The 26,075-nt window shown below is 53.0% G+C and overlaps 1 protein-coding gene across 1 annotated transcript in view; it reads right to left on the reverse strand.

Moving 5' to 3' along the window:
- ADAMTS14 (ADAM metallopeptidase with thrombospondin type 1 motif 14) overlaps positions 1–26,075 on the reverse strand; it is an 87,772-nt gene that overhangs the window by 9,411 nt on the left and 52,286 nt on the right. Inside the window, exons 4-15 of the mRNA XM_028481476.2 lie at positions 20,872–20,955; positions 20,018–20,165; positions 17,938–18,043; positions 16,087–16,230; positions 15,297–15,429; positions 13,755–13,868; positions 11,050–11,198; positions 8,923–9,098; positions 6,616–6,749; positions 6,144–6,267; positions 5,077–5,157; positions 1,699–1,862 (exon numbers count right to left, since the gene is read on the reverse strand). Coding sequence (XP_028337277.1) covers positions 1,699–1,862; positions 5,077–5,157; positions 6,144–6,267; positions 6,616–6,749; positions 8,923–9,098; positions 11,050–11,198; positions 13,755–13,868; positions 15,297–15,429; positions 16,087–16,230; positions 17,938–18,043; positions 20,018–20,165; positions 20,872–20,955 — 1,557 coding nt within the window. The remainder of the gene's footprint in view (positions 1–1,698; positions 1,863–5,076; positions 5,158–6,143; positions 6,268–6,615; positions 6,750–8,922; positions 9,099–11,049; positions 11,199–13,754; positions 13,869–15,296; positions 15,430–16,086; positions 16,231–17,937; positions 18,044–20,017; positions 20,166–20,871; positions 20,956–26,075) is intronic.

Below are 26,075 nucleotides of genomic sequence, written 5' to 3' on the forward strand. Positions count from 1 at the left end.
CTTAAAAAAAAAAAAAAGAAAAGAAAATGGTCAGAAGAACCTAGGGGCAAGACGGGAATAAAGATGCAGACCTACTACAGAATGGACTTGAGGATACAGGGAGGGGGAAGGGTAAGCTGGGACAAAGTGAGAGAGTGGCATGGACATATATACACTACCAAACGTAAAATAAATAGCTAGTGGGAAGCAGCCGCATAGCACAGGGAGATCAGCTTGGTGCTTTGTGACCACCTAGAGGGGTGGGATAGAGAGGGTGGGAGGGAGGGAGATGCAAGAGGGAAGAGATGTGGGGACATATGTATATGTTTAACTGATTCACTTTGTTATAAAGCAGAAACTGACACACCATTGTAAAGCAATTATACTCTAATAAAGATGTTTTAAAAAAAAAACAAAAAAACCCCTCAAGCTAAGCAGCTACTGTGCCAGGCCTGAGAACAGCCTGTGTGCCCATCGGTGATTCTCCTTCCCACATACCTAAGTTCCAATGAAGGCAGGAACCATGTCTGCTGGTCTGTCCTGCTCACCAGAGCACCCACACTGCCTGACTCTAGAAGATGGTCTACAATAGAGACTCTTATCAGATATAGGATTGCCAATATTTTCTCCCAGTCTGTTCAGGTTATCTTCTCACTTTCTTAAAAACGTCTTTTTTGATGTACAAAAGCTTTCAATTTCCATGAAGACGAATTTATCTCTTTTTTGTTGTTGTGCTCATGCTTTTGGTATCATATCTAAGAATCCAAGATCATGAGATTTATCCCTCTCTTTTCTCCAAGAGTTCTATGGTTTTAGCTCTTGTACTTGGGGCTTTGATCTATCTTGAGCTGATTTTGGTATATGGTGTGAGGCAGGGGTTCAACTTCATTCTTCTGCATGTGCATATCCAGTTGTCCCAGCACCATTAGTTGAAGAGATTCTTCTTTTCCCACTGAATGGTCTTGGTACTCTCGTTGAAAATTAATCAGCCATGGGTGTATGGGTGGACAACAAATACAGGGTGAGTATAAAGCACATGCTGGATTGAATTAATATGCTGACATCAACAGGCTTCAGATCCTGCCCTCTAGGACCTCCCTGACTAATGAGGGTAGCACCAGGAACAAAGCCTGTAGAAGGTCTCCCTGCCACCAGCCAGTGCCAACAGAGCCCCTCCCGGTCTGGTCTCCTGAGTTAACAATCCCTGCTCCATAAGCCCTGGTTTATGGTCTAGGAAGAGGGGGTGTGGGCAGAGGTGGGCCTCAACTGGGACAGTGGCCCCATCCCCCTCTCAGGAGGCTGGCAGTGCCAGACAGCAGCCCTGGGCCACAGGCCACTGGACTCCTGGACTCACTTGCTGGCAAAGCCATAATGCAGCTGGATACTGGATGATGGCAGAACGATGGGGGAACCAACCCAGGTCCCTGCAGCTCCTCCTGGGCCCTATTTCTGACCCTGTGTTAGGAGAACAGACTCCCTGTGTGGGGCATCTCTGATCAGACAGTGAGACAACCATTTCTTTTTTCCTCCTCACTTGCCATCCTGCCAGCCTCGAAGCACAGAGGGCATCTTGGCCTTGCCCAGACTCCTGAAGACACCACAACAGGAGGATTTCCACCAGGCCTGCGCTGGCTGAGTAGCAGAGACGGTGAGCTAGGGGATTGGGCTGGGGCAGCAAGCGGGGGTGGGCAGGGGCCACCACGCAGGGTGGGGACTCACCAGGACGGCAATGGCTTCCGGCAGGGGCCCACTGGTCTTGAGGCTCTCCTTGGCATCCTCCACCGCGTACTCCCACTCCAGGCCCATTGCAGTGAAGGTCCGGCTCGTGGCTTCCTTGCCCTTGGGGTTGAGGATGAAGCTGCCTGTGACCTGGTTCTTCACCGCTGGCCATGGGGAGAGGGTCACACAGATTTCTATTCCCCTCCACAGGAGCACCAGCCACACCTCAGGGGTTTCAAGGCCGTCCCAGTGGGCCCCTAGGGGCTCCCTGCCCACCTGTCACTCCTTCCCACCTGACCCTTTACCCAGTCGGATAGGTCATCCTACTGCCCCCACATAGCACCCCTGCCTCTGGACCCTGGCACACACCATTCCTCTCATCTTGTTTCCTCTTCTTCCTGCCTGACTAATCTCCACCCACATTTAAGGCTCAGCACAATTCTCCCCTCCTCCAGGAAGCCTTCTTTGATTGTCCAGTCCACAGGGATTTGCCCTCCCTACAACTTCGACAGCAGAGCATAGAGGCTAAGAGTACAGGCTCTGGAGCCAGATTGATCTGGGAAAGTTACTTAGCCTCCCTGTGTTGCCTCAGTTTTACCATCTGTAAAATGGGAATGATAATTCTACCTAGCTCGTAGGGCTGCTGCCCCATGAGGATAATCGCAGTATCCCTTGCCCACCTACCCTGCCACGGGGCTCTTGGGACAACTAAAGGAGTTCATATATATAAAGAACTAGGCACTAGAGTGCATGGCATGCAGTTGGCACTTAATAAATGGTAGGCACTACTACTGTCATCAAATCAGCACCTGACTTTTAGCATTGTTGCAATTACAGACATCCTGTCTCTCCCATAGCCTGTCAGTGTATCTCCTCCATCTCAGTGTCCTTGGCCCAGCACAGGGCTTGGCACAGAGCAGGAGTATAAAAAATATCTGTCCATTTTTCCCCCTTAAAGTCGCAGTCAGCGAGTAACTCACAACTTGTAACTGAAAGGCGCTGGGTGACCGGCGGGCGGAAGGTGTGTAGCTGCAGACACCCCAGCAACGGCCCCCGAGTCACAGCCTCATTCACCCTGAGGCATCAGGGGTCAGAGAATGGCTGCACCGTGGGACCCGAGCCCCCAGCCAGGTGGGGATGGCAAAGGCTCTGGAGCCCCGGGGTGTCCCCACCTTGTGTCATTATAATATAAGAGCTCAGGATCCAGGGCATGAACCACATGCCGTTCACTCTGCTCCCTACTCAGTGGGATCCTCACACGCATCCTGAGGTTGGTGCTGTTATTAATCCAGATGGGGAATCAGAGGCCCTGAGAGGGGCAAGGGTTTGTCCTGGACACACAGAGGCTGGTAGCCCAGCTCTCTGGAGGGCCAGCCTCCCTGCTGAGTGGGAGGAGAGACGCCCCCTCCTTTCCCACGACCTGATCTCTACCAGCCCCCAGAATCACCAGACCCTCCAGGCTAGAGCTGAGCATCTCCTCAGGCCCTTGTCTGCCTCCACAGCTCACGACCACTGCTGTCCCTGGTCCCTGGATGTACACCCCGCCTTCCTGGGGGCGGTGGGTTGGAATCTCCACCACCTCCTACCAGCTCTGAGCCCAGGTCCTACCACTGACCCACTCGGTACCTCCAGCAACTCTTTTAACTTCTCAGAGCCTCAATTTCCTCAACTGCAAAATGGGATAACAAGAGGGTTACCATGAAGCTCCAAAGAGATAACGAATGAAAAGTGCCAGCTCAAAGCCCCACACACGGTGGATATTAACAGCACGGCTTGTCTTCCCTTCACTTCCTTTCAGAGTCCATGCCCCCAAATTCCAGGAGCACCTCACACATTTGGACAGGGCCTTGGCCTTCACTGCCAAGGCTGCCACCTGTCCCGGGCTTCTCCAGAGAGTACATACCCTGTTAGCGCACGTGTGCACACACACGGGCACACACACACTCACTCCCACATACATGTTCTGCACATTTACACCAGGGCCGCTGCAATCTCACACACGTATAATCACACAACCTGTGCCGACGACATGTCTTAGTTCTGCTTCCCTCCCCGCCCAGGCTCCTGGAGAGCTCTTACTCTCACCCCATAAACACACAGCAAGTGTGCCCACCCAGAGCCTGCCGCAGGTGCTAGGAGCCTCTGCCCCGACCTCCACGGAAGCCTATCTGCTGCCTACAAGCCCATCTAGCTCCTTGGAAGGGCTAGACATCTGAGCGGGGTGGGGGGGCCGTGGGTGGAAGGGGCTGGCCAGGGGCCCAAGGGGCTGCTGACATTATGGAATCATCTGTAGGGGTGCAGTAGGAGGAGTGTCTGTAAGTAACCATCCTCTTCCAGGGGTAAATGACCTTCTCTCCTTGCCCCTGTGCAGGCGTAATTCTCCACAGCCAGACAGGCAAGTGGGCAGGGAGGCGGCCAAGCCAAAGCCCTCCCGTCTCACACCCCCCATGCAGAGGTGCAGCTGGCAGGGGCACGGGGTAGAAGATGGGGGACCCAGGCCCAGACTGACTCACCCCGCAAGTGAATGAGGGCACACAGAGGGCCCACAAGCCACTTTGCGCATCAGTTTCCCCTTGTGTCTTATGCCTGCTTGGACTACACTCAGGTGCCCTCCAGAGCAGGTTAGGAATTTTTACAGCTGTGCTAATGCAGATGTATTCTCCACGGAGTGCAAGTTCTCCAGGAGACTTTAAAAATGTTTTGTATTATTTTAATAATAACCTAAAAATATAAAAAGTCAGCACTTTTGTAATATACAAGCTTGCCCAGAGATGTTCGGTTTTGGGTTCGTGTTTATGACGAGCTGGTGACAAGTAGGGTGACTTGGTGGGCACAGTGGGTAAGAGTGGCCTCTGTGACATGCCGAGGCCCAGGGACATCACAGCCCACATGCCCTCAGTAAGGAGCCTGAGCACAGACGAGGGTGGGGGAACCCGGCCACAGCCCAACGTGCGGGCAGCGGCCTTCTGCCCACGTGCTCGCCAGGAGCCTCCTCCAAACCATACTTACGTGTTTTAAACTGAGATATAATTCACATACCAAACCATTCTGCCCTTCAGTGACTGCAATCATCACCACTGTCTAATTCCAGAACATTTTCATCACCCCGAAAGAAATCTGCCCATGGGGGCTGGGGGCTGTGGGGGAAATCTTCACTGGATCTCCTTTCATACCTTCTGATATTTGAACCATGGAGCAGGTTCCCATTTCAACATGAATAAAAATCAATCAATCAATAAAAAAGGGTTCTCTCCCATTATTCGAACTCATGAAATGCCCTCTGCATTAGAATCCTCTCCTCTGCCCTCCCACTCCCCCCAACACCCGAGGGCAGGTCCCGGGGCCTGGCTGCCCATCTCCTGGCACCCCGGCACTCACCAATGTGGTGGGGGACCTTCTCCAGCTCCTCAACCTGGATGTGCCTGGCACCTGCTGGAATCTGCACCAGCTTGAGAGCTCCTGCCACAGAGAAGGATCCAGAAAAACCATGAGCATCCTGAGCTGGTAGCCCCACTGTCCAGCATCCCCCATCACCCCCTCTCCTCACAGATACCCAGGAACCTCAGTTTCCTTGTCTGTAAAATAGGAATGGGCCCTTCTCCATAAGGTGCTGAGAGGATCACAGTTCATACAGCTTAAGCAGCTCTATAAATACTACTGGGCTCTGTGTGTGTGTTAGTTCCTATTATTTGCCACTTTCTTGACCTTCCTTTTCTCTCCTGACTTTCCCTCCCCTCTTTCTTCTCACACTTTAAGCCACTGTAGGGATTTCGATGAAATAGGCCATGAAGATCCAGCATGGGGGGCCCCCATGATCCTCCCAATCCGAGGCCTGAAAACTAACCTTTCTCAGAGCAATCAACTTTCCCCCAACAAAGAGAGAGAGGCATGGCAAAGCTGAAACACTCCCCAAGGGGAAATGAATCTAGTTCATACTAAAGTGTAAAGGACTAATATCTGGCCCTTTTCAACAGCAAGTGTGGCCAGATTGGAGGTGGGGAGGGAAGTCAAGGAACTCTAAGGCACCAGGAGTTCAAAGCAGGAAGCACTTCAGTTAAAAAAAAAAAAAACGAGAGAGAAGAGCAAAAAGGAAATTACCAGTCCAGCCTGGGCCTCATCTACAGACCTGTCTGGACCCTCACTCCCACCAACAGCCCCAGGCCAAAGAGATGGCTGAGTTCCTAGGACAACACAGTGCCAAGCAGGAAATGCTTCTGAGCTCCTGAGCCCAAGCGCAGGCACAGCACGCCTGGAAGATGAGGGACCACAGCCAGGGGCAGCTGTAGTCTGAGACAGGCTCCAGGGCCCCCCCTCACCCCCCACCCCGAACTGTGGCCCGGCTCAAGGAGGGAGGGCCCACCTAAGGGATGGTTCGGGCTCTAGGGACTCTAGCTGGGCCAGAACCCCAGCCCCTCCTGGTAGTCCCCCAGCCCTAACCTGCTCACCTGCCTGCTTGGAGGCCTTGCCCAGAGTCCCCTTCACAGTCCTGCAGTAAGAGTTGTCGCCGCCACAGACCCCACACTTGTCATCTGCCTTCATGGACCCCACCTCCTTGTCACAGCCGACGGGCTGAAGCCAGAGATGGGGTCAATGGGAAGAGGCTTCCATGCCCGACCACCACCCCCGGGTCGGCAGCCCCCGGCCCCCTCCTCAGTCCCCAGGCCCTGACAGGAGAGGACCCTGGACCGAGAGGCATTCTTGGACTCGCCGTGTGACATGGGCAAAGTCTTATACCTGGCCACGCCTCTCCCCTCGAATGGGGCTGGGCAGTAACCCTTTTCCAGCATCCCAGGGTCACGTTGAGGACCGAGGGGTGTCATGGGTGAGGAAGGGGAGGCGATGCCTGTCTTCCCAGGGAGGAGAAGGAGGCAGTGCAGCCCTCCAGGCTCCCGGGACGGCCAGGAGGGGGGCACCTACCACACACTCGCCGCGGGCACAGATGCTGTACGGGTCCCGGTAGCTGCAGCGAGTTCCGTCGTGGACCACCTGGTTCATGAAGACCACGTCCCCTGTGTCCTCTGACTGGCAGATCAGCTCACACTTCTGGGCGTCTGTGGGGAAAGGGACCACACTGAGCCAGCTGGGCTCGGAGGAAGTGGGTTGGCCTAGACCGACATTAACGCGTGGCCCGAACAGGAAGCTCCGGGGGCCAGCCCTGGGCAATGGGGGGAGAACTAGGTGTGGAGCTGGGCTTAAAATCCTTGCTGTGTCACTTATGAGCCATGTGACCTTGGGCAAATTTTCTGACCTCTCTGAGCCTCAGTTCCTTATTTATTATGCCTGATCAGTAAAATGCCACATCACGTTGTTAAGAAACATCAAGTGATAAAACAATAATAATAACAATAATAATAAGCCAACACTTAATGAAAGCTTACTATGTGCCAGACTTCTAAAACCTCTATACATTCTTACTGTACAACTTTAAATGCTTTTCGTGAATTAACTAAGTTAAGCCTCTCAATACCCCCAAGGAAGCAGCATTACAGAGGAGGAAACCAAGGACCAGAGAGGTTAAGGAATTTGCTCAAGGCCATACAGCCACCCAGTAAGAGGCAGAGCCAGGATTCTAACCCAGGCAGTCTGGCGTGAGTCCTGCTCTGACCTCTACATACACATCACCAATCACACATACGATGGTGAATCTTACCATGCTTGTGAACACTAGAAGCCTGCATGAAAGTAAGGCCGAACAGTGGTCTGTTTTTGGGTTTACAAAATGGAGCAGCAGTGAGGGAAGGAGGGAGATCCTTTCTAGTTCTAACAATCAGATCAAGGCTATTAACGTCCTACAAAAGTACGTTCCGGAGAACATATAAACACTTGCTGTGTTTCTTAGAAAAAGGGAGGTTGGGGCTTAGCTAACTTCCTGGAATTTGTCTAGAAGTCCTGGGAAAACCCAAAGTCCAGCTGCCCCATTGGCCTTGCAGCCCTTTTCCACCCCGTGTTGCAGCAGCTTGTGTGGGTCTGGATGGATGTGCAAGGCTTCCAAAGCAAAATTTGTAAGGAACCATCTGGCTCCCTGCTCCTCATCCCTGGGCTCCCAGGATACCTGGTGACGTCTTGCCCCAGCACTCAGGACTCAAGTCCAGAGCCACAACGTCCAATACTACTTTGCATTTCATGCAGAGGGGGAGTCATATTCCTGGTGGGACCTGGGCCAGGGGCTAAGGGGTGGGGGGATGCATCCCTCCCGAAGACAGGCAGGACCCTGACCAGTGCACCCCAGGCAGGTGGGTTTCTGGGCAGCCCTGGAAGCCAGCCGACAGTGGCACGGGAGTGGTGCAATACACAGGCCTCCAAGGTCCCTTCCAACTTGAAGACTGTCGGTCTAAATGTGAGCTGAAGATGGAGGGTCTTGCAATTGATATTGATACTCTGGAACCAGGGCTACGAAGAGGTGGCCCTGGGCTCAGGAAAGGCCATTCTGATCAGTGCTGTCTGATGCGAGTGCTACATGGTAGCGGGTAAGCATCAGGCTATGGAAGGACCACGGAGAGGCCGGCAGGGGAAAGTAGACTGAGAGGACTGTTAAAGGCCCTTCCAGGCTGAAGGCACGAATCCAGCCCTTCACTGGGTTCTCTCTGCCGCTGTGAGAAATGCTCCAGATAGGCACTGGCTTGGCCCCAGAATTCAGACCCTCTACGTGAGTCCTGAGACCTGTGTCCAGGGTAGCCTGTAGGGGGTCAGTAGGAGGATCCCACAGACTCCCATCGGCCTGACTGTCAAATCATTTTCATTAACTACTGAAACAGCAGCACAATCAGTAAAACCTAAAAACATGGTATGTAATAGGACAAAGCTTCTCAGGATGCCAGTTATGCAAAGCGAGGGGCACCCGCACATGTACCGGACGTTCCGCACAGGTAAGGACATGTCTGAAAGGCAGCAACCCCGACAGCCAGCACTGCTGCCAGCCGGTACCTCTGGGGCCAAGTAACCCTTGCTCTAGACATTGTCCTTGCATCTGACAGAAAACAGTCAGCATAAGCATACAAATCAAGGATGGTTGTGATGAGGATTGTGGCTCCCCCAACGCACACAGTGCAAAGGCCTGCACAAAGGCGTATGGCAAACTTGCTGACTGCAATATCCCTTTCGGTGCCACCACTGTCCCTCCACCTTCACTGGTGGGCCAGGCATGGGAAGCCCTGCCTGGGAAGACATGGACCCAGCAGATGCCCAGGGCCACGGGGTGGGCGTGGGAAGCAGGGCTCCGCTCACCGTCGTCCGGCTCGTAGGGGATCCAGCTGTGCTTGGCATTCTGGTGGACGTAATAGGAGTTGCGCTTGGCGCACTGCTGGGCCCGGAAGTCCTCGTAGGGCCCCGGACACTCCTCGCCATTGCAGACCTGGTACTGGAACGTGGGCCCCGAGCACAGGCGGCCTCCATAGGCTGGGCTGGGACGAGTGCAGAGAGACCGTGCTGGCTGGAAAGGCTGGGGGTGGGGGCAGGCTTCCCACATGGTGACCTGGGGTAGCCCAGCCTTTTAGAGTAGCATAAAAAGGGGCTCCACTAACTTACAAACTAGAGAGGAACCCCCACTGTGAGGACTGCTGAGCTCAGAGCCTTTTGGTTCCTTCAGGCATATGCCACCTATTTTGTGTGTGTGTGTGTGTGTGTGTGTGTGTGTGATGGGGTGAGGAGAGAATGAGCAAAAGAAAGGGGGCAAAAGATGGGGGGAGGGAGACGGGGGAAGACAGGAGGGAATGACTAACCCCCTCCAACTGAGCTAGAAGAGAAATCAATCTGATTCATCTTTGTATATTCTTTCAACCGTTACACAGCTTCTGACATATGGTAGGCCCTCAATAAATGACTCAACTGCTCCTATTTGCATCCACTTACATTTAATATCATAATAAACTGAGGAGTGGTAAAAGAGACTTGGATTTGGAGTAAGAAAGCCTGGCTAAATCTAACCCCAAGTCTCGTTGTGCCTTAACTTCTGCTTTACAGGAGGGACCATAACACCTCTTATTTTACCTACCTTCTGGTGTGTCTGTGAAGAATAAATTTTAAACAGGTATTTAAATCTGTACTCTCTTCCCCATTAAATTAAAAGGATTCGGTAACACTATGGATACAAAGTACCCGAGTGAACAAGGTTACTGCAACTCTGCTCAGACATGCTGGGAGGATTACATGGGTTTACGCATGGAAGTGCTTAGCACCCCACCTGGCACAGAGAAAGTGCTCCACACACTGGAGTAATTATAACAGCAGCTGTCCTTTATTAATCCGTGCTGGGCATGGTGCTGAGAGTGCATAGATTATACTTCATTTAAGCCTCATAAAATAAAAATAATTATTATCATAGACGAGTTCAATAAATGGGGATAACTATCTGTCATGACTGGGAGGTGGTTTATCCAGAGTGGGCATCACCGTGCCTTTCTTTAGCCTGGCTTTCATACCCCCAACAGGTTGAAGTTACAAGGCTGTTCATTTTGGCTCATATTTGTAAAGGGTCAGTACACAGGAATAGGCTGCTCCGGGGGCACTGAGCGTCCCATCCCTGGAGGTACACAGCAGAGTATGAAGGACCGCTCCTGAGGATGCTGGAGGGAGGGTGACCACCACCGAGCCTCTGTGATCCTAGGACCCTGCCATTCTGAGGTCCCCATCACATCACTCAGCACTATGAGGGGTGGGACCGGCCCTGCCCCACAGAGGTTCAGAATCACTGAACGTGGAGACAGCTGACCCACACGGCCAGCCCCAGCCAGCCCCCATCTCTCATGAAGCTGTTCTAAGCAGGCTGCTTCAGCTTGGGAGACGGAGGCCATAAAAAGCTGGTGCTCACAGGTTCCAAAACCATGGGAGGGGATCCCCATAGAGGGGATAAATGGGAGAAAGAGATTATTCCCTCAGAATGCTGACATATGGGTAGGGGGTAGTGAGGGGGGGACTTGATGTTAGAAAGAGATAAGTTAAGAAAAATTGAAAGAAGTTTTGCTTCATGTAGTAGGAAACAGACGTGGGGAATTTATCGTCCCAAGACATGGCTAGTGAACATTTAGATCAGTGTTTTCTCAAAGTTTAGCCGGAGGATCAGGGTCACAGGAGGGCTTGTTAAACTGGCCAAGGCTTGGGCCCACCTAGATTCTCCGCAGACGAGAATGAGAATCGCTGGTTCAGACCCATTCTCAGATGTCAGTCAGACACAAAGGGAGATGTCAGACCCAGGTGGAAGTGATTTGGCGCCCCCAACAATTCTGGGCCGTCATCCATTGGAATACGTACACAGCCACCTGCAGGGGACCTTCTTTCTTGTGCCCTGCCCCCCAGCGACTCCCTCTCCAACCCCCTCAGGCCCCTGCCCTGCCCACCTCAGCCAAGTGCACTCACGGGGGATTGTCACAGCTCCGGCTACGGGATCGAACCCCGCCCCCACACGACCGTGAACATGACCCGAACTTAGTCCAGGAGCTCCAGCCTCCATCCTGGCCATAAGTCTGCTCCGGCGACTTCCAGATGCAGTGACCTTTGAAGCACCACTGGGATGGAGCAGAGGGTGCGAGGTCACCCTAGGGCCACGGCTGCCTAGCCTGCCATAGAAAGTGCCCAACCGGGCACACGGCACAGCTGGCAGGCACCACGGGTGAGCCCAGAAAAAGGAATGTTAAGAGCATGAGCGTCAGGGTCACACAGAATCCCACCCCTCCCATGCGCTGAGGCACCTTGAGCAAAGGGCTCCTCTTTCTGATCCTATTCCTCAACTGTACCATGGGGATAACAGCACCTGCCCATAGGGCTGCTGTGAGCATTCAGTGAGATAACACCTGGCACACACAGCCCTCCAAAAACGGCAGATGGTATTATTAATGATGACAATAACTGTGCAATTATTTGGTTTACCACCCCCAGAGAAACAAAGGGCTGATAAGGGAGAGAAGACACAATCTTCCCACACAATCTAGAGTTGATCTTGGCTCTGTACCTTGAACTCACCATCCAGGGGCCCCAGGCAGGTATGTTCATGGGAGGGAAGCCAGCCACCCGGGAGGTCCATCCATGCAGTGGAGGGAGCATATGCCTCAAGTCCAAGAGGGCTGGGTTTGAATCCCAGCTTGGCCACTACTAGCTGTGTGTGGTTTTGGCATAGTTTCACCTTGCTGAGCCTCAGTGTACTTGCCTGTTAAATGGGACTGTTCTAAGAACTGAGGGCAGCAACACTTACAAAGCCCTCAGCACAAGGCCAGGCACAAAGGAGGTCTCAACCAAAGTTAACCCCCTTCCCTTTTCCTGTAGGGCCATAGGTAAGAAATACAGCAAAGCTCTCTGGGTCTTTTTCAAGAGATAACTCAGTAGTTCTCAGCCTTGGAGTCACTTGGGGAACATTTAAGAACTCTGGACGCCTCAGCTTCACCCCAGACTGAGTCAGACTCTCTAGAGGTAGGGATTTATTTGTGTGTGTGTGTGTGTGTGTGTGTGTGTGTGTGTGTGGTAGGCGGGCCTCTCACTGTTGTGGCCTCTCCCGTTGTGGAGCACAGGCTCTGGACGCACAGGCTCAGCAGCCATGGCTCACGGGCCCAGCCTCTCCACGGCATGTGGGATCTTCCCGGACCGGGGCACGAACCCGTGTCCCCTGCATCGGCAGGCGGATTCTCAACCACTGCGCCACCAGGGAAGCCCTAGAGGTAGGGATTTTTAAAAGAAGTGGTAATTTTTAAAATAAGCACTATACAGTTGACCATTGAACAACTCAGGGGTTAGGGGTGCCTGCCCTCTGCAGTTGAAAACCTACATATAACTTATAGTCAGTCCTCCATATCCATGGTCTGCATCCACAGATTCAACCAACCACAGGTTGGTAGTATTGTGGTATTTACTGTTGAAAAAAAAAAATCCGCATATAAGCAGACCCATGCAGTCCTAACTTGTGTTATTCAAGGGTCAACTGAAATTTACAGGCCATAAACTTCACTCATTTCAAGTGTACAATTCAATGACTTTTCATAAATTTACAGCATTTGGCAACCATAACCACAATCCAATTCTGGAACATTTCCACCATCGTAAGAGATACCTTGTGCCCATTTGCAGTCACTCCCTGTTCTGGGGTGTGGGGGATTTTAAAGCTCCCCAGATGGTTCTAACATGCAGACAAAACTGAGAGCCACTGATTAACTCTTATGTGAAATTGTGATAGCAGAGGGCCTGGAAACTCAAACACACCTGGAGCAGGTAGACCCGAGGCTCCAGGATAACAGCCCTCCAGGTTTGGAGCCCACAGGGCCTGTACAATGCCATGGGAAGCCCCACACATCTGTGAAGGGGCAGACCATTTATAGATGAGAATGGGAAGAACAGATGAGGGCAGAGGGTGAAGGGCAGAGGACAGGCTGCTGGGGGCAGCACCTTGCTTCTTCCCAGCCCTCTCATTTGCTTTGACATGACTCACAACTTCACCACAACCTGAGGAGTGGGAAGGAAGCTTGGTCAGGGCTCATTAGGGGTCAAAGAATGGCCCAAGGTCACCACACAGAGATGGGGTGGGGGGGGCATGGCCAGCGATAGAGCAGAGGTGGGTTTCAGACCTCAGCTCAGGGCTCTCAGATCCGGGGTCCTCCTGACACCCACACACACAAGAGGGTGCAAACACACCCCAGGAAGTACATGAAAGGGCAGGTTTGGGGGGGAGGGGCAAGAAACAGCATGGTGGGTGGGGGGAGGAGGCAGAACACCTGGAATCTTCCCTTCACCCCTTCTCAGCCAATCACCCTCTGTCTGACCTCCACAAGTTCCCTAACCTGCCTGGGCTGCATTCTCCTCAAACGGCAGTAAGCATTCCTGCCGATGGGCTGGGAAACAAGGCCAAACTCTGCTGCTGTAGAAGCCAAGGACTGTGGTGCCGGAGAGGAGAGGGCATGTGTGTGAGTTCTTGCGAGGACTCCCTGCCCATCTGCCCACACGCGAGGCTGGCTCATGTCCTCAGCCCTCCCCCAGCCCCCCGCCACGCATTCATATACACACGCAGCAGTGAGGCGGGTCTCCCGTGGGGCCTGCACCCCGGGAAGGCGCTCCTGCTGCAGCCCCCGGTCCGCAGGTACCTTGCCTGGCGCGCACTCCGTCCCGTCCAGCGGGGGCCCCTTCTTGGTCTTGCAAAAGTAAGGGTTGTCAGGGTGGCTGCACCACAGCTGCTTGCAGGCCTCGAAGGTCCTGAACTGCGCGGCAAGTTCAGAGTCACTGGGCCGGACTAGCTCCCCAGCTCTGACGAGTTGTCCAGGGAGCAAAGGACAGTGACAGAGCGAGAGGAGGGTGTGGCGGGCATTGGGGCCAGAACACTGCGAGGGGGGCAGGAGGGGCCCGTCCAGCCAGAGCCCTGCGCGCGCACAAGCTCGACCCCACCCCAAGAGCCACTGGCCTCGGTGACCCCTCCTCTCTCCAACAGGGCACCGAAAAGAAGGCACCAGCCACAGCCCACACGCCTCTGGTCTCCCTCCCCAGGCCTCCCTCCCTGCCTTTGCAGAGGCCACTCTATGACTGAGCAGGGACCAGGGTTTGAGGCTCTGGGGAGGCTGGGTCCACTGATACCCCATGAGCTCTGTGCATGTGGGGGGCTTTGAGAGGGCTGCCAGTCTAGCCCAGGCCCTACAGCACCCAGACAAGGTCAGGACTCCCACCTCCCTCTAATCTCACCCAGCCACACCAGAGGTTGGCACCCTTCTGTTTCAGATTGTCCAGGAAAGCCCCAATTTCCTTTTCTCTCCTATCATCCCCTGCTGGCCAGACTAGTGTCCTACAAACACAGCATCTGGGCACTGAAATCCCATATCCCGGCTGTTTCTCCACTCCCAAAGCAGAGACCAGGTGTTCCAGTGTGGCCTGGGCAGTAGGGAAGGTGGCCACACACAGGGCCTTCTGGTCCTTCAGAGCTGAGGAGGGGGCTGCGTTCCTGGACGGGGGTGGTTTGAGGTACTCGAGGCACCAAGGCCTGACACCTCAGAGAGCCCCCTGCCCTGGGATGTCCACGTCTCTGAGCCTCCACTTGGGCCCTGGTTAGCAGCTGTTCAATTCTCTCCTATGTGGCTCTAGCTGATCGCCAGGCTCCAGGCTCTCCCCTGCCCTGTCCTGCAGAGTAGGGACAGGACTCTGCTCCCTTGTATCTATCTCCTCAAGTATGGGATGGGGGTGGGGGAGGGTTGGGGAAGCATGCAATTGACCCCCTGGAGAGAGGTTATATGGGGCACAGGAGAACTTTACCAGTGTGGGAAGTCTGCCCAAAACATCCTGCCAAATGCCCAAAGAGCAGGGGTGGCAAGTATTTCTCCACCAGGCCACAGCCCAGCACCTGATCTGACACATGGGCCACCTGACAGATAAACTCCCCCGGTGACCAGCCCAGCCAGGATCCCAGCAGTGGCCCACTCTCTCTGTTCTACTCTGTTCCCATCTTTCCAGGCATTCTCCAGTCACCACACACGCTGGCCCCCCACCCCTCTGTGGGACTGCGTGGGGCGGGGATGTGGCAGAAAGTGGCAGGGCCTGGGCCCTGGTCACCCTGCCTGGGCTAAGGTGCTTTGTGAATGACCAGCCTGCATCCCAGGAGGACCTGACCTGGCATCCAGCTGGCAGAGGCCGTGGGAACTCACCGCTGAGCAGGTGTGGTACCCAGTGCCGAAGTCAAAGCGGCATTGCTCGTCCATTGAGTAGTCAATGCCGGGCAGCTCCGGGGGCCGGGGCCAGGCAGGTGCAAAGGGATCATCAAGGAGGCAGTCATAGGAGCTGCCGGCAGAGGCAGGGAGGTGAGCAGGGCGGGGACAGGAATTCCCAAGCTCTCCCTTCCCAGAGGAGGGGGTGTTAACCAAGCAAGGAAGGCCTGCAGGAATCCGCCCCCGCGGCCCTGTGCCAGGAGCTGTGTTGTCCAGGGAGGACGGGCTGCCCTGCCCTCCCCTCGCTCCCACCCACGACCATGTCTGGGAGCTCCAGGGCAAGGGCACCTAGGGCTGTGGTTAGGCACTCAGCTTGTGGCTTTCTTACGGGGCCTGTTTTGCCCGCGTTACAGAGACACTTCATGGCCCAGATTAAGGGTTGGCTCGTGGACAGTTTGAGGGCTCACTGCACTGAGAGAAGAAGACAAGTCAGCCCGCCGTGCAGGACGTACACTGGGCGCCGGCCGGCTGCTGCATGAGGTTAGTGACAGTATCTCTGCCGGCACCCGACCCACCCAAATCCACTCTGTGCCCATTCTCGGCCTTGAGCTCCCGAGTCTAATGCTCGTCCTGGGCCTCCACGTCCCCGGAGCCCCAGGAGCTGACCAGCAAACCCAGAACTGAGCATGTGTCAGGAGTAGGATGGTGTTAGGAGGGGAGATGACTTGGGGGAGACGGAGTGGCAGGCCGCTTGCTCCCCATCCCGGCCCAGAGGGTGGAGGTGACCTACGGGAGGTAGCGGCTGAGTTCCAGCTTGCTGCAGTGGGACCAGTGGAAGCGGTGGAAGGCAGCCTGCACCAGGGGCGCCATGACGCTGCCCAGGCTGGTCTCATCCGCGCAGCCGTTCCCCTGACCATCGTGCTCCATGCCGAGCCTAGAGGGTGGGGGAGGACAGAGGGGAGCCCTCAGTCATGCCCAGGGAGCCCACCCCTGGGAAGATGAGCAGGTGGGCCTGAGACCCTGCCCTGACCAGGCTTCAGACTGTGACTTTTGGCCTCAGTTTCCCCACCATGCAGTGGAGAGGGCCACCCCACTGGATGGAAGCTGAGACCCCGCCTGGCCCCCCCAATGGGGCTGGACTCATTCTGCCCTCCTGCCCCCTCCTCAGACCCTACCCAGGTCCTCACCGTTTCCGAGGTCAGCTCCAGCCCCACTCTGGCCCCAGGACACCTCTCCTGGCCGCCCTCCCCGTGGGCTGCCCTCCCACAGCAGGGAACGCCTGTTCCACCGTTAACAACTCACACGCCATGCACTGTCTTCCCTTCAGACCCAAGGTCTCACGTGCAAGGACCAGTTTCATTCTGTTCAGTTCGACCTCCCTTACCGCACCTTCCCTGGGTGCCAGCCTCTTTAGCTTCTCCTAGACCCCGCGGTACCCAGCACAGAGCTTTGTGTGTGGTACCTACCTGCCGTGATGATAGTTTAAATGTAAAAGTTTGCTCTTTATAGTTAGTATTTAACACCAAAGCCCAAAGGTTCTAAATTCTTAAACACTCCCAGGCGTCTGCATCTGGCCTTGACCACTAGACAGACACATGGGCCTCTAAGCTTGACCTTGTCTCTCCATAGGGAGGGGCTCTGTGAGTGAAGAGTGGACACGCCCTGCCACCCACATACAGGAAGACAAACTACTGGCTCCAGAATATGTGGAAGCATTGGCTGCCAGGGCAGGAAGGGCCCTCAGAGGTTTCCCTGGTGTCAGCCTCCGTGTTGCAGATGAGGAAACGGAGGCCCCAGAGAGGAGGTGCTACCCCCGCAGTGAGGGGCAGGTCTGGGATGAAATCGCAGGGGCAGGCAGATGCAGAGAGGGGTGTGGCCAACCACGGAGGGCAGGCTCGCCCTCGGGACTGGCCCACTGCTCTTCTTCCCATGTCCTTCCAGCTGCAGAAAACAGCCCTCACTCTGCGTGTGGGCTGGGGGCGGGCAAGCTGGGGGCGGGTCCCGTAGCTCTGCCCTTGTGGACAGACAAGGCCAGGAGACGTGACTGTGACAGGTATATGTCACCACCAGACACTGGATGGTGGATTATTTGTTTTCTCCCAGCACATAGCTTCTTGCGTGCTTTTCTGTCCTGTTCTCCACTGCAGCCCTATTTCTAGAACAGGGCCTGGCACACCGCAGGTGCTCAAGAAATACTGGTTGAATGAATGAATGAACATGCTCTAAACCAAATCCGGGCCCGAGGATCACACAAGCCCGCCACCCACTTGGCCCGAGGCCTGGGTCTAAGTGCCCCTGTTTTTGATGGACTCAGGCCAGGGCTCCATCGCGGAGCACTGGGAGGGCCTTGAGGTGTGGCTGAGATGGAGGGATAGAGGCCACCCAGAGAGCAGAGCAGTGCCTATAAGGTGACACTGCTACTGACCTGCCAGAGGCAGGGCCACATCTGGTCTCCCAAGGCCCTGGATTTGGGGCTGGGCCCAAGGCAGGCCCGGAATTGCTGTCTGGGCCCCAGGGCTCCCTCCCCGTCGGGGCAGCTCCTCTGGCATCTCCCTGGACACTGGGAAGGGAGTCTCAACTGGGGCGAAGCCTCCCACACACGCAGAGCTCAAGGCACAGCTCGCCCCTCGGTGCCACTTACACGTGGCCGGTCTCGTGGGCCACCACGAAGGCCGAGGAGAAGCCATCTTCGTGGTTAAGGGCACAGCTTCTCAGGGGGTGGCACATGCCAGTAACAGGCGCGTACCCTGCCAGGGAGAGGGAGAGAGGGCAGAGAGAGAGGTCACATGCAGGTGAGGTAGGACTCGACGAGGTCTGTGCCGAGCCAGCCACCGCAGGGACGTCCGGACCTGGTCACCGCCGGAGGGTCCCTGGAGGAAGAAGGATCCTTGCAACGCGCCCCCCGTGTGTATGCACCCGCAGTACAGCTCCTGGGCCAAGCTGCCCCCACATCCGAAGGCTTGCCGCTCTCCCTCCTGGCCTGCAGCTCTCTGTGCCTGTCGGCCCCGAGACTGCATACAGCCAGCTTCCGAGCCCCATCCCTCCAGTCAGTCAGTCCGCTGGTGAGTCAACAAACAATCTCCAAATGTGTCTACGCAGGGTAGCAGGTGGCACCGTGTTAGAGACTACGGGGAAAACAGGCGCGAGCCCGCAGCCCCCCAGCACACCCACACACCGGAGGGGCAGATGACTTAGCAGGGAGACTAGGGGTCACGAGGTCAGCCTAGGTGTGGGCCTGCAGGACCGGAGTTCAAGGAGCACAGAGGGGTGTGCGGGGTGGCTGGGGGGAAGGGCTCTGACCGAAGGGGTTGAGCGGGACCGGGGCATGACTTACAGGGGCCTAGAGCTAGGCCTGGAGGACAGGTGAGAGACTCTGGCGAGGTGGGGGGCAGGCAGGGGGAGGGGAGGACACGGGAAGGTGCAGACACAGCCGCGCAGGCCTCAGGAGCCGCGGGCAGTGCAGGGGACCAGCACGTGGCACTGAGTAAGCAGCTTTGTGTACGAGGCCCGTGATCTGCGGGGGCTGCTTCCCCAGGGCCCGTAATCAGCTGGGAGGGCAGCCTGGGCTGGGGAAGACATCTGAGGAGGGGGAGATGGTAGAGAGCGCTCCCTGCCTCAGGCTTTCAGCCAACCATGACCAGATAGCTATTCCCTGTCTTTGGAATTGCTGAAATCCTCTCTTATTTGAGATGCTTTTGGGGGTGTAATGAGAAGCTGTTGTGAGAAGGCTTCTTGGGTCCCGATTGTCCTGGAGGTCTGGATGTGCTCTACAGGGCATGCAAGTACACATATGTATGTGTGTCCGTATGCACGTGTCTGTGTGTCTTCACATGTGTGTCTGTGCATGAGTATGCATGTGTCTGTACACGCGTGTGTCTGTATGCGTGTACGTGTGTAAATCTGTTTATGTGCGTACAAGCCTGCCTTTGGGGCTTCAGGGATTCAGACAAGCAGCCCTTTTGGTAGAGGCTGACTCTCCTCTAGCATCAAACCAGAAAACACTACAAAGCCCTCAACTTGGAGCCTGGAGATCCAGTCTGAGTTTCAGCTTTGTCTCCTCTCCGCTGTGAGGCCTAGGCAAGCCCCGTTGCCACTCTGTGCCTCGGTTTCCCCATACAGAAACCTGGGGGTGATCAAAGCTTCCTATGTCTGCAGAGCGCTTTCAGCCATCCTCTGTCACAGACATTGGTTGCATCCTTCAGCCCTTTTAGCAGCCCAGGAATGGAGGGAGGCAAAGAGTACTATTTCTCCCATTCCACAGTTGGGAGAATCTCAGGAGATGAATGAGTTGGGATCACTAGGCTGGAGAGGCATGGATATGTGGGTAGAGCAGGGCCGTCCTTTCTGAAGTCCACACCAACCCCGCCCTAGGTGCCCCACGGCCTGCAGTGAGGACAGAAGGATACAATGTGGGCAGAAGCATCTTGAAGATCACTGAGGTCTTCGAGCAGCCAGGCTCCAGGATGGTGATCACAGGGCTTAGGGCCTGACTCACAGCGACCTGCAGGCTCAACCAAGGCAGCAGGGACCAGAGCGGGGCCCCTTCACTTCCCCTGGCCCCCGAGAAACCATTCCAAAGCTCGCCTACCTGTCCGGCCAGGTCCTGTCTCCAAAGTCCCAAGGATCTTTTTGTTGCCAGAAGACCTGGCCCCAGAGACAGCCTTGGCCTCCGCCCTGCAGCTGCACACACCTGGCCACGGCAAATACAGTACCTTGCGTACCTGAGGGCCCAAAGTCCTGCCGGGTGAGGAAGACGACGTGGTCGTGGTGCTCCGCGTGGCCGGGGTCCTGGCGCTGCTGAGAGTGCGCCCAGCGACACACCTGCTCCAGGCTGCGAGAAGGGTTCCCGCGCTCGATCAGGCTCAGGGACTGGGGGGCCAGAGAGCAGAGTGCCTGTCAGAGCCCACGGACTGCAGCAGGCACGCTGCGCTGTGCTCCCAGCAGCAGGGGACACCCAGGCCCGCAGGACAGCAGGGCCTACCCCAAGGTCACCGCTGTCCCGGCTCCGGCTGCCACTGGCACACAGCCCCGTTCCGTTTTAGGGAAAGTTCCTGTGCCAAGCCCTGTACTGGGGCACCTGTCTGCTGAGAACTCACATTACTGCTAATTCCTCAAGTAACCCACAGGCAGGTGCTGTACTGAGCAACTCCTCTATGCATTCATTATCATTAATCTCCACAACAGCCCCTAGAGGAGAGTTCTGTTTTTACTCCCGTATGGGGGAAAACAAGCAACAGAGCCCAGAACCCCCGGCCACAACCCTAGCAGGACTTGTCTCGGTCACTGGTCCCTCCGCAAGCCCCACTTTCCCCACCGATTCATGGAGCAGGACCTCCAGCTGTAGGGGTTAAGGACTGTCCATTTTTACCTGATTGGAGGGAATTCATAAGTCCCCGCTTACCAACCCCAGATGCCTCTGCCACTGAAACCTCAATTCTAATGGTTTTGGGGTTCTAATTTTGGAAACAAAATGTTTCCTAGATGCTGTTATCCCTCCCCGATACCTTAGCTGGTCTGATGCTCTGGCCCCCCACCCCTTCTCCCTCAAACACTGCCTGTTGACATGGGGGTTTACCTGTCGGTAGCCAACCATGATCAAGCGGACAAGGGCGATGTTTATGTGGACCCCCAGGGACTCATCGTGGTAAATCTCATCCACCTTCAAGAAGAGATGAGCGTGTGGTGTTAGGGGAAGCAAGAGTTCATTAAAGGCCCACTGCATGCCAGGTATCTGAACACGTTATCCTACTTCATCCTTACCATGGCCTTATCTGGCAGGCATTCCTATCCTCAGATGAAGAAACTGAGGCAGATGGAGGCAAGATGACCTGCCCAAGGCCACACAGCCAACAAGCTGCACAACTGGTTTTCAAATCCTGGCCCACCAAAGTCCAACACTGAGCTCTTTCCACAAAGCCAAAGCATGAGGGGACCTGGTCTCAAACCCATCAACTCGGATGGAATCTTGTCTTTTTCTGTCTCTGAAGAGTCCTTCCAGAAATGTCACCCAGCTCAGGTCACTCATCCTCACAGCCCTGTGTACCTTTCCAATTGCCTCTGGAATCATCAGTCTGCTCTGCAGTGACTGGGAACTCCTCCAGGGCAAATCCAGAAAGAAAGGGCTCTAGGGCCTTGGACCAGCAGCAGCACCATCACCTGGAGCTCGTTAAAAATGCAGAGTCTTGGGCCCACCTCCTGAGTCAGAGTCTTGAGTTAGAACAAGATCCCCTGTGATTCTCAGGCACGGTCAAGTTTGAGAAGAGGAGCAGTGCATTGGATTATTCCCTTCTCCCACAGGCTCAGGGATCTTTGGGGCAGTCATGGCACAGTTCATCGAAGAACGCAGCCCCCAGCCACTCCCCTGTTCAGGAAGTCCCGGAACTGTGTCCATAACAGATGGACACCGTCTCTGCCTGCCCACCCCCAAGGACAGGCAGTTCACCGGCTCTTGAAGATGCCTATCTCCTGAGTGGTCTCACTGAACAAGCCCATCTTTTTTGTTTTAAATAACTTTTATTCCTGGATATAAAATATTTCACTCTAAAAACTCTGAAAAATACCCCAAAAAAGTAAAAGAAAAAAGTCAGAGGCGATCAAGATGGCGGAATAGTAAGAAGTGAAGCTCACCTCCTCCCACAAATACATCAAAAATACATCTACGGGCTTCCCTGGTGGCGCAGTGGTTGCGCGTCCGCCTGCCGATGCAGGGGAACCGGGTTCACGCCCCGGTCTGGGAGGATCCCACATGCCGTGGAGCGGCTGGGCCCGTGAGCCATGGCCGCTGAGCCTGCGCGTCCGGAGCCTGTGCTCCGCAACGGGAGAGGCCACAACAGAGGGAGGCCCGCGTACCACAAAAAAAATAAATAAATAAAAAATAAAACATATGGAGCATAATTATTTTGTATTGTTTCTGATAATCCTACTATCTGCACGTTTTGTAGGTCCGCCGGGAGGGGCCACAGCAGGGGGAGGCCCCCATACCACAAAAAAAAAAAAAAAAAAAAAAAAAAAAATACATCTACATGTGGAATGATTCTCATAGAATATCTACTGAACGCCGGCAGAAGAGCTCAGAGCTCTGAAAGGGCAAGAAAATCTCCATGCAACTGGGTAGGACAAAAGAAAAAAGGAAAAAAAAAAAAAAAAAAAAAGGAACGTGAAAAAGGAATCAGAACAGGACCTGTGCCCCTAGGAGGGAGCTGTCAAAGAGGAGATGATCCTGCACCCTGGGGAGTCCCCTCACTGGTGGGGAGATCAGCAGGGACAGAGGGGGGCTTCGGAGCCTCGGAGAACTCAGCAAAGGGTCTGCAGCAGCTAGAATGGAAAGAAACCTGCACAGACGGTCAGTGCCATCACTCTGCACTGCCCAGCCTGAGACACGTGGCCACCAGTGTGGACGGGGCCTGGGTGTGGAAGCTTGGGCTTCAGATATCAGACCGGGGAGAGGACTGGGGTGGGCTGCGTGGGAACACCCTGAGGGGCTGGAGGCTGGTGCGACCACAACTGGGGGTGTACACAGAGGAAGCCTGGGCAGCCTTAGAGGCCAAGCGCCACAGTGTGGGCGGTGTGTGCGGGCAGGGGCAGGACGTGCTATTCCAGGCGTTTTCCCTGTGTGAGCTCTCAGGCAGCAGGACACTGCCTACACGGGCTCCAGGAGCGGTGGCGAGCTGCCTCTGCTCCCACGGCGTGCTCCAAGGGTGCACGTGAGCTGCCACCGCTGCCAATAACCCCATGACCAGGCACCAGCCGCTGCATCAGCACACCCTATATCAAGGGGATAACGGCCAGCACACGCTGAGGAAAGAGGCGACATGCATCCATACTAAAAACAGCCCTCGCACCAAAAATATTAAACCCACACAAGCTACACAGGGACACTCCCACATATAAATAGCCCTCCAAGACCACACTAGATAATTGTTTCTCCTAAACTCACAGAATTAAGAGAAATATAAGTAAAATGAAGAAGCAGAGGAACCACTCCCAGTTGAAAGACCAAGGGAATTCCCCTGAAAGAACAAACAATGAAACAGACCTCTTCACTCTAATAGACACCGATTTCAAAAAGGAGATAATGAAAATACTGAAGGAATTAAGAAAGGCCATCGACAGAAATGCAGAGCACTGTAAAAAGGAATTAGAAACTATAAAGGGGACCCAAGAAAAATTAGAAAACTCATTTGCTGAGACGAAAAGGCAACTAAAGGCAATGAATAGCAGAATAAATTATGCAGAAGAATGAATAAGTGCCCTGGAAGACAGAACAATGGAAATCACCCAATCAGGAAAGCAGACAGAAAGTCAAATGAAGAAAAAAATGAAAGCAATATAAGATAATATATTATATGGGATAATATATTATGGGATAACATAAAGTGTGCCAATCTATCTATGGGATAATATAAAGTGTGCCAATAGGATGATATAAAGTGTGCCTATGGGATAATATAAAGGGATAATACAAAGTGTGCCTATGGGATAATATAAAGTGTGCCAATCTATGCATAATAGGGATTCCAGAAGGGGAAGAAAGACAAAAGGGGATCGAAAATGTATTTGAAGAAATTATGGCTGAAAACTTCCCAAACTTAAAGAAGGAAACAGATATCCAGGTACAGGAAGCACAGAGGGTCCCAAACAAGATAAACCCAAACACACATACACCAAGACATATTATAATAAAAATGACAAAAGTCAAAGAGAGGGCTCTAAAGGCAGCAAGAGAAAAACAAAGAGTTAATTACAAGGGAACCCCCATAAGGGTAGCAGCTGATTTCTCTACAGAACCATTGCAGGCCAGAAAAGAGTGGCAAGATATATTCAAAGTCCTGAAGGGGAAATATCTGCAACCTAGGATACTCTAACCAGCAAGATTATCATTTAGAATAGAAGGAGAGATAAAGTATTGCTCAGACAAGCAAAAACTAAAAGAATACAGAAATACAAAAGCTATCCTGAAGGAAATACTGAAAGGTCATCTCTAAATAGAAAAGAAATAAGAATATATAAGAAAGAGAAAAATCACAATTGGAAAGCAAATCACCTAAATAAGCCAGTACACAGATTAAAAAAAAAAATCAAAAAATTTCTGTGAAAGTGATGATAACCACAATGAACAGCAAAAGGATGAACACAAAGATGTAAAAGGACATCAAAATCATAAAAAGTAGGGGAGGAGAGTAAGAAAATGTAGATTTTTTTTTCATTTCCTAGAATGTGTTTGAGTCTATATGATTACCAGTCTAAGGCAAGTAGAAACAGGATGGGATCAACATACTTGAAAAACAGGGTAACCACAAATCAAAAACATACAATAGATTCACAAAAACCAAAAAGAAGAGAACATAAGCATAACACAAAAGAAAATCATCAAACAACAAAAAGAAAAAGAAAAAGAAAGGGACAGAGAAGAAATATAAAATCAACAGGAAAACAAGGTTAAAATGGCAATAAATACATATCTATTAATAAGTACCTTAAATGTCAATGGACTAAATGCTCCAATCGAAAGACACAGAGTGGCAGACTGGATTAAAAAAAAAAAAAAAAAAAAAAGCAAGAGCCTACAATATGTTACCTACAAAAGACCCACTTTAGGGCAAAGGACACACATAGATTGAAAGTGAGGGGATGGAAAAAGATATTTCATGCAAACAGAAATGAAAAGAAAGTGGGGGTCACAGTACTCATATCAGACAAAACAGACTTTTATTGTCTATTTTTTTTTTGTCTATTTTAAACACAGGCCATAAAGAAAGGTGAAGAAGGACACTATATAATGATAAAAGGATCAATACAAGAAGAGGATTTTACCCCTGTCAGCATTAATGCACCTAATGTAGAAGCACCCAAATAAATAAAACAAATACTAATAGACATAAAGGGAGAAACTGACAAGAGTACAATAATAGGAGACTTTAACACCACACTCACATCAATGGACAGATCTTCTAGACAATCTATAAGGCAACAGAGATCCTAAATAATACAACAGAACAGTTAAGACTTAATTGATATTTTCGGGACATTACATCCAAAATAACCAGAATACACATTCTTTTCAAATGCACATGAAACATTCTCTACATTGACCATATACTAGGGCATAAAACAAGCCTCAACAAATTTAAGAATATGGAAATTATCTCAAGCATCTTTTCTGACGACAACAGCATGAAACTAGAAATCAACCACAAAAAAAGAAATGAGAAAAAAACAATTACATGGAAACTAAACAACATGCTACTAAAAAACGAATGGGTCAACGATGAAATCAAAGAGGAAATTAAAAAACACCTTGAGACAAATGACAATGAAAACACAACCATACAAAATCTATGGGATGCTGCAAAAGTAGTTCTTAGAGGGAATTTCATAGCGATACAGGCCTTCCTCAAAAAACAAGAAAAATCTCAAATAAACAACCTAAACTACCACTTAAAAGAATTAGAACGAGGGCTTCCCTAGTGGCGCAGTAGTTAAGAATCTGCCTGCCAATGCAGGGGACATGGGTTCGAGCCCTAGTCTGGGAAGATCCCACATGCCACAGAGCAAATAAGCCCAGGCACCACAACTACTGAGCCTGCGCTCTAGAGCCCACGAGCCACAACTACTGAAGCCCACACACCTAGAGCCCATGTGCTTCTCCACAGCAAGAGAAGCCACCGTAATGAGAAGCCTGCACACCACAACGAAGAGTAGCCCCCGCTCACCGCAACTAGAGAAAGCCCACGCACAGCAACAAAGACCCAACTCAGCCAAAAATAAATAAATTGATTT

Source organism: Physeter macrocephalus, chromosome 20 (genome assembly GCF_002837175.3).
Source record: "Physeter macrocephalus isolate SW-GA chromosome 20, ASM283717v5, whole genome shotgun sequence".
NCBI lineage: Eukaryota > Metazoa > Chordata > Mammalia > Artiodactyla > Physeteridae > Physeter > Physeter macrocephalus.